The 8708-nt window shown below is 32.9% G+C and overlaps 1 protein-coding gene across 1 annotated transcript; it reads left to right on the plus strand.

Annotated features, from left to right (window-relative positions):
• The first annotated feature begins 298 nt into the window (after positions 1-298).
• On the plus strand, positions 299-7543 carry LOC108729972 (sodium/potassium/calcium exchanger 6, mitochondrial). Its single transcript, XM_018459384.1, has 9 exons — positions 299-398; positions 467-684; positions 2212-2537; positions 4471-4551; positions 4949-5068; positions 5530-5856; positions 6519-6637; positions 6771-6924; positions 7182-7543. Exons 1-9 carry the CDS (start codon positions 342-344, stop codon positions 7541-7543), a joined length of 1764 nt encoding a protein of 587 aa, XP_018314886.1. The 5' UTR covers positions 299-341.
• Positions 7544-8708: the final 1165 nt, after the last annotated feature.

An 8708-nucleotide genomic window follows, 5' to 3' on the forward strand; every position in this document is an offset into this window, starting at 1 on the left:
TATTGTCTTTTATATTGTCTCACAAACAAAACCAAAAGGAACAAGTCTTAAACATTATTAGTCATTATTGTGTGCATGCGTGAGTGAGTGCGTGCGTGCATGCGCGTGTGTGTGTGTGTGTGTGTCATTGTTACGAATTCCTTTTATGTATGCTTCATATTGAATTTACGTTTCGAACTGTGCGCATGGTATGCACTACGTATGTGACAGCTTTCTGTCTATATCGCTTGAAGTTTCGCTCGCTTCTGCTTGAATAGGCAACGATCGAGCAGATCCGTGAAAGGCAAATACGCAAAATATAGGTTACATAACGCTTCGTTGCGCTTTTATGCTCTTGGAACATGAGGTCGCAAATATCGAGTTCTTTTTTAAGACATGGGCATCTACCCATACGAGAGGTGAATTGTTATCGACGTCTCTTCCAGTTTGCGTTCTCGTCAAGTTCCTCGTCGAATCTTTTTTTCAGGATGATTGCTCGTACGTTTGGCAAGTTTCCGCCGCGGAACGTTGTGAGTGGGTGAAGAACACTGAAGACTGCTATTCAGACTCAATGATTCAGTACACGGTACTGTTATTCTGCTACTTCAGATCCGAAAACATGGTACTGTTTATTGGCGGCTTGGCCCTTGTACTTTTTTGGTTACTTTATTTATTCTTGATCTTGGGGACTACAGCAGATAATTTGTAAGTTGATTTATTTTATAAGTTGATCTATTTGTAGATCATTGATTAAGAGACAAAATTATCGATGAATTTCTACATATCGAAAATTCTCTATCAAATTTTCTTGTATATTATTTGTCATAACGAATTTTTGTAAAAAAACGAAATAAGTAAACAAAGCGATAAATAAACATAAAATATGTATAATGTATTTATAAAATTAGTTAGTTTTTAAAATAAAGCTCGATTATGAGTGAAAATTATGAGAATACGACGTAAGAGCGAGTAACAATAAAATTACATCTTTTCATGGTACCGAAATTGAGAATTTTGGCCAAGTTCAATCCCGATGAGAACGTGTTACCGTCTACCGAATATAGATGATTACATAACTACAACGAATTTTGACTTCTGGCAACTAACCAAGCCAATAACCGAAAGATTCATGTTTTCCCATATTTCAAACGTCTACGTGCTATGGAGCGGTTTCTTACAAAATGATAAACGAAAGTTTCTCTATTCTTTCGAGTTATACAAATATAGGGAAAATGGCAAATTGCCATGTTTGTAGAATTGCATCCAATAACAAAGTTTTGGAATCTCGAAAACCATAATTTTCTAGTTGTATTTAAATACTTAAGTATCGGTATTGTTATAAAAATTAGCTTTTATTTCATTGTTTTTTAATTTGTTAAATTATATGAAATTATTGTATGGTATACATTAAAGAATATGTACCAAAATTTATTATAATAATATATTGTCAGCAAGATCAACATGCATAATGTAATATAAAATACAAGCTATAAATTTATAACGCGATTTACCAAACTATTATATAAGGAACAGATGTACTGAATGTACTCGATATTTCGATTGCTCTTATGCTGGTAGCTCTCTCTCTTTTAAATCCCTAATATCTCTCAAAATTGCTGAGATTTTCGTAACATTTATTTTGTTGCGTTTAATGATAAAAATATGACGGTTCTTATGTTATTAAGTTTGTTGGAGTTTAGCTTTGATATGTGTAATCAGTATAATAGTTAAAACTCAGTTAAGAGAGTAAATTTACTTTTCTGTAAATAACATACTCTCTGCATGCAGTAAAACAGCAAATGCTAAATGTACACAGGATTAGTTTAATAATATATGCATTTCAAATGAGCGACTTGCAAATGTCACTTCCTTATCAAGCTAATTGCTTCACGTACTTTACGTTCCAAATATAGCTGTTACATATAATATATATAATTTATATATATAATTACGTGTAAATTGCCATTTAACATATAGATTTTAATGTTATGACCAAAAAATAAAATTTAACAAACAAAAAAATTACATATTATAGAAAAATTTTATAAAAAATATATTACAATTATAAAAACAAGGAACGTTCATTTTAATAATGTTTAAATCGAAAATCTAATTTGACTTTCCAAGACTGTTCTTGCTCTATCAATAAATTCTTCATTACAGGGTAAACTGAAATACGTTAGACATAAATATTAGTAGCATAAATGATTCATTACGACGTTTTTATTCCAGTTTTTGTCCAGCATTGGCAGTAATAGCCAGTGTAATGCATCTATCGGATAGCATAGCAGGGGTGACAATATTGGCATTCGGAAACGGCGCGCCTGACATCTTCACGTCCCTCGTGTCGAGAGGCGACGAAGCGATAATAATGTTCACTGAATTAATCGGCGCAGGTGTCTTCGTGACCTCGATGATTGCCGGTTCCGTCGCGATAACTAAACCCTTTAAAGTTTCGCTGAGGTCCCTTATGAGGGACGCCTGTTTTTATATCGTTTCCGTGTGCTGGATAAACTACGTGGTGTGGGATGAGATGGTTTACCTCTGGGAAGCCGTAAGTACGTCTACTATCTTTATTTGAATCCGATAAGCTAATATTGGTTGACTCTTTCTCACTCTTGTCGCTTTATGCTACGATTCTGTATTTGCCATTTTGATACTAATCGATTATATCATATTTATAACCACATTCATAAATACGATAAAAATAGACGTAAATTATTTCTTTTTTCTTTACCGGTTTTATCAATTTTTGTAACTATTGACTTGCAATTGACAGAAAGTTGTAACAAGCACAAACTTTATGGAAAAAATATTTTACACACAAAAAAGAAATTACATAGGCATCTTTTTGTTCATAGTTATATGACTGTTATAAGATGTTATCGATTATTATCTCATGTAAGAGAAACACGATTAATTATTATTCGTACTTCGTACTCGAATACTAGTAATTTATGCATGAATACCTGAATAGAATAAATATGATCTCGATCGTTCCATTCTATGTCAACTGAACAAATGATTGACTCATGTTAGTAATAAGTTCCATAAACTTTACTTAAGCTAATCTTTGCGAATTATTAATAGATGAAAAAAATTGTTATAATACTGACTATTGCGATATATTTACATTTATATATATATACATATACAATATAATATTATATTATTCAAATTAAACATTTAAATGCTAATTAAATGCTAAACAAAGTGGTTAAATTGTGATATTGATTTTGTTAAAAATCGGAATAATTATAGAGTAGTATTCGGCAAAATTTATTGATATTTCACGTACCAAATTGGTTACGTCATGAGCGAGAAAGTTTATCTGCGGGAAGCCATAAGTGGTTTCATTCTGGAATAACGATAATTCTTCGGCGAATTTAATTAAGCTACGCCGCAGTCTCTCTCCACCACCTGCCTGGCTGGGCTTGCAATCTGACTGTCGATGAATTTTTGCGGGATTCCGCGGCAAGGAATTCGTTTCACCGGGAAAACAGGGATTATTGTTGCAGTGGATAAAGTCCATGGAAATAATCTTGCGCCCGAACAAAGCGGAATAGACGGAAGCTATTATTAAGCCACGCATAAAGCTGTGTCAAATATCATGATTTATCTTTTTTCATATTGCACGGCGCGATAGTAAATAGATAAACAGACAGAAATTCAATTTTAATTTATTTAGATCAGTATTTCTCAAACTTTTTCAGACCACTACTATTTTAATTCTCTATAAAATTATTTTTAATAAATTCTAATTTCCCATACTTCTTAGACATATGTAATAATAAGATGATCTGAGATAATGATCTATATTATATACAATAAAAAATAAAAATAATTTATTATACATTTATTAATATTTTTTAAAAATTACAAAATAAGAATTCCAATTATTTGTATAGTTTTGCAATATATATACACAGTTCTTATTAATTTAATTAATATAAAAAATATTTTATTGATATAAAAAAAATCTATGTATACGTTTATAGCTTTATATACTTAATAAACTTTGTAGAATAATTATGTATAATCTCGTATCATTGCAATTTTTTTTGTTATCTTCTTATCCCTAACTCTCTCTCCTAGATAATTCGAACAATCCCAAGAGAAGTGTCCACTTTGAGAAATATCTGATCTAGGTGCTTGATAATTCGCCCGAACAAAGCCAATTTTAATATATAATTAAATATAAATGACACGTAAAAAACTTTCGCTGCATCTATTTACTATTTGCTTTATTAAACATTTTTTAAATAGATTCCTTTCCCGGCATTATTACTTTTCTGTTTGTATATTAAAAAGAAAGAGTAATTAAGATTTTTTTTCTTTAATTAGAACATATGAAAAGGCGGATATTATCAAGTTTTTTTGCGTAATATTATGTATGTGGATCATTCATTATTCTAGCGGTATGTGTAGGAAAATAACCTTGCGAGCCAAGCGACATTAATACTTCTTAATGCTGATATATTTTAATTGCAGGTTTTATTCTGGTCTACATATTGTTCATTGTGGCGGTCGTGATAATGCAGGTATACGACACCAGAGAGGAGACTCTGAAAAGTACGTTGTGGTATTCCTCGATTCGCGAATCACGCGAGAGTCTTTAGTTTTTACTTTTTATTTTAGACAGTACGAAAACTCGTAACTTTCAAAAAGTACACAAGTTTACATTTAACAATGTTTTTCTCGAATGTAAATAAAACTTTACTCTCTGCGGAAGTCTAATTCGCGAGGAGAAAGATATATTCCCGAGATACCTCTATACCCGAAATTTTATGATCAGTGTGCGTTCAAGAACTTCTATTTCTATTCTAAAACGAGAAATATCTCTCTTCATAACCCATGAATTCGCTGCAATGCGAAAAAGATGACTAGCTCCTTCCTTATCGCCTACAGAAAATTTTCACCATACTAAGTATCGATCTCCTTTCCCGAGAACATTCTTATGTACTTTCAGCCAGAATCCCAAGTGTGCCCGATCCAGACGTCCTGCATACTTACTTGGCGAACAGAGACACAGGCGCCATTCCCAAGATTCCCGGTAGAAGCCGACCTTTTGGCTTACATGCCAAACTAGGTACCAAGCGTCGTTTTTACGACTCATCGCACATATCCTTACATCTTTAGTTCTTTTGAATTTTTCAATAGCTTGAATTTTTTTCCGGAACGATGCGTTTTTTTCGCTTCGTAAGTAAAGTGTTCTGACTTCTAGTAAAGTGTTCTATTTTCTATTCGCATGTTTAAGATATGGTCCATCATTTACAAGTAAAACTTGAATTGTAAAATTAATTCTTTGCCAACTATTTTATAATTACCTTCACTGTACGCATTTGCACGTTTAGCTCATAGTTTGTAATCAAATATGTGATGATAAATATTTTTAATATATGAGAGGGAAAATCTTTGATATTTATTCTATTTTTTGTTTAAAATCAAATTTTTTAAATATTGTGGACTTGTTTTGTTCTTGCTTTGAAATTTTCATATATGATTTAATTTAAATATTTCTATGTACTCATATATATTTGTATGGGCTAGATATCGCAATCGCTACAGAGTTAGAGAGAGCCAAGATACGGAGTGGTTCCGTCCAGTTAAGCCCGGAAATTAGTGACTATGTTTCCGACCGACCGAAAGATCTTTTCAGAGAATTTTTGTATGATGTCAATCCAATCGGCAAAGAAGATTGGGAGAAATCGGGAATAATGTTTAAGATCGTCTTGATTATACGTTCACCATTCATGTTACTGTTACAGCTGTTTATACCGGTTGTAAATCCTACCGTCGAAAAACAAGGCTGGTCAAAGCTACTAAACTGCTTCCAGTTATGTGTAACACCTACGATAGCGCTATTTTTATTAAATGGTTAGTTTTATTCATTTATACTGCTCATAACAATATAATACATAGATCAGACCTGTCCAATTTTAGCTCCGGAGGCGAAACGCAAGGCTATTGATATAAAAAATTCAATATGGATAACGTTTCGAGGACTGTGAAGTATTGATATGCGCATAAGCAACGCATATCAACACGTTATAGTTCCCAAAATCTTATCCATATTGAACTTTTTTGTGTCGATGATCTTGCGTTTAGGAGTTAAAATTGGACAGGCCTGACATAGATAATTATAAATCATGTACACATTAATAATAAGCTATTTAAGATAATTGAATTTGATTTGTGAACTTCTCTCTTCTTAAATGCTTTTTAACTTGACAATCATATATGTATTTCTTGAAAAGTTATTTAAAACAGAAGATAAAAAGATATAACCGAAATTTATTTTTTTATTAAAATATGAAAGGTTTTACTTATTGCTTTTTAATATTTCTTCCGTGCATTTTCTTGCGAACAATTGTCCATGATATTACAGAAATATTCTCCGTAACGTCTTCCATTGCAAAACGATAGATGTGAAATTCAGATGAGCAGTCAATAATAATACATAATCGTCATATCGACACTTGACGGCATAACAGCCGGTACCACTCAACTTCAATTTCATTTTAACTGTTTTATTGCAGTTTGGCAAACGACTTTTGGCAATTTGCCGCTGATGCCGTTATTCCTCGTTATCGGTTCCATAATTGGTGTAATTGTATTTCTAACGACGCACGTGGATCGTGTTCCAAAGTTTCATAATGTGAGTACTTTTCTTTCCTCTTTGTGCGGATGGTAGGAATTTTTTAAGTATCTACTATAACATTCAAAGATACGAAAAATCCGTATTCGACAATTTATTGATAGCCAAATATGCAGAATTAATAATATTCCAGATATTTGCATTTTTCGGATTTTTGGCTGCTATGTTGACAGTTTATTTAGTGGCCGGAGAAGTCATGGGGGTACTTCAATGCATAGGATACGCATGCAGTATATCTGACGCCATGTTAGGAGTCACTTTTCTTGCATGGGGAAACAGCATCGGAGGTGAGCAACATGAAAAATGTTTTTTTTTTTTAAGTTAAAGAAGTGTATACGGTAAACCAAAAATATAGTCAACAAAGATTGTACTTTCTTAAATTAACTTTTCAAATGCGATAAAAGAAACAATATAACATAAATTGTAGTAATTGTGACGTTATGGCATTTTTCGATAATTATATTTCTTTAAAGTTTTAAATTAATGTTTCGTTCGTTAATGATTCCGTGTTTAAAATATTTGTATCAGCTAATTCACTGCTTAGATTTAATAGCGAACGTCGCTATCGCCAGACGGGGATTTCCACGCATGGGATATGCAGCTTGTTTCGGCGGGCCAATGTTTAACACTCTACTGGGACTTGGGCTGACTTATGGTATCGCTGCAGCCACTGATCCTGAACAACAGACCAAGATTAGGATCAGCGATATGGCACCCGGCTGCCTAGCTTTTCTCCTGTGTTCACTAGTAGCTACTATAATTTACCTGAACATCACGGGAGCTACCGCACGTTACTCTTACGGCGGCCTCTTATATTCAATCTACTTTGCTTTCATTCTCATACAATTTTTAAGCGAATTCCACGTTATACATCCACTTGGCACTGATCACAGACCTGATGTGTAAAGGCTATTACTATCTACGGCATTTAACGTACTTTTTATATGTAATTATACCATAATGTATATAAATGCAAAATAATAAAAAGGTCTATTTGCAATTAGTTAAGAGAGAATCATCCCATATTTTCCTCCATTTTCACAACGTTAGTGTTGCAGGATAAGGTGAAAGAATAAAGAGTAAAGAGTAAAAAATATGGAAAAGCGCATCTCTCATGAATTATGTTAAATGAGTCAAGATTATATGGATAAGAGGAAAGATGCATTTTTAACATGGAGCAGAAGGCGAGCTTCGTAGGAAAACGTTTGGGTACCGGATATATACGAGAAGGAAAAGACGGGCCGGCGAGCGACGTCAGGTCGTTTTTAGACATTTCCCTAGAGAGAACGAGGTGTCCCGTTTCCGACCGAAACCGGTTAGTATGGCCACCATAACACCGAAACGGAAACCACAAGTCATGAAGCGGTTAGGAGTCTTGGTACGCGTCAGTTTTAAATTTTACATTGCGCCATATATCATGGTAACCTCGAGTACTACACAGACCTTCGTAATTGAATCCGTTATTAGGTGAGGGACACAGTTCCTATGTGCAAACATTTCTTACACAACGTTTCTCATTTTCTTTCAAACGCAATAAAAGAAGTGGACGTTAAATTATTTTTATCTTTTCATATCTGCCTTCGTCTATATGTATACACCCGTTTAATCGATCATGAAGAGTGTCCCACTTCTGTCATATTGTCTTGAAATAACTCTTCTTTGACAAATTTATCGTCGATTTATAATCTTTAACAGAAATATCGAGTAATTCATAATTTTTTTTTGGAATGATTAGCCACTTCATTTTGTAGCTAATCAAGTTTCTCATTGTCAAAAGAAAATAGATGATAAAATATTCTTTAGTTAATCTCATATAGAATTTACATTAACAAAACATCAATTTTTAAAGCACGATTATAAAAAAACTTCAAAATTCTAAACAATGAAAAATTATGGCGACCACAATACAAATTTAATTAAAAAATTTCACGTTTAACACACACAAAAGAATAGTTTTCTATTCGTAAATATGTTTGTCGTCAAATATCTTTTATAGGAAATAGAAGGGAGTCAAGAGCAACAGATGTAACATTGACGTTATTCGACCTCTTCCACACCTTTTCCACTTTCT

This window comes from Mycetomoellerius zeteki, unplaced genomic scaffold (assembly GCF_001594055.1).
Source record: "Mycetomoellerius zeteki isolate Tzet28-1 unplaced genomic scaffold, Tzet1.0 scaffold821, whole genome shotgun sequence".
In the NCBI taxonomy this organism is placed as follows: Eukaryota; Metazoa; Arthropoda; class Insecta; order Hymenoptera; family Formicidae; genus Mycetomoellerius; species Mycetomoellerius zeteki.

Coding starts and splice junctions, on each gene's coding strand:
- LOC108729972 (XM_018459384.1), top strand. CDS start 342: ATGAGGTCGCAAATATCGAGTTCTTTTTTAAGACATGGGCATCTACCC. Junction 6,638..6,770: donor GTGTTCCAAAGTTTCATAAT/GTGAGTACTTTT, acceptor ATAATATTCCAG/ATATTTGCATTTTTCGGATT. Junction 6,925..7,181: donor ATGGGGAAACAGCATCGGAG/GTGAGCAACATG, acceptor TTCACTGCTTAG/ATTTAATAGCGAACGTCGCT.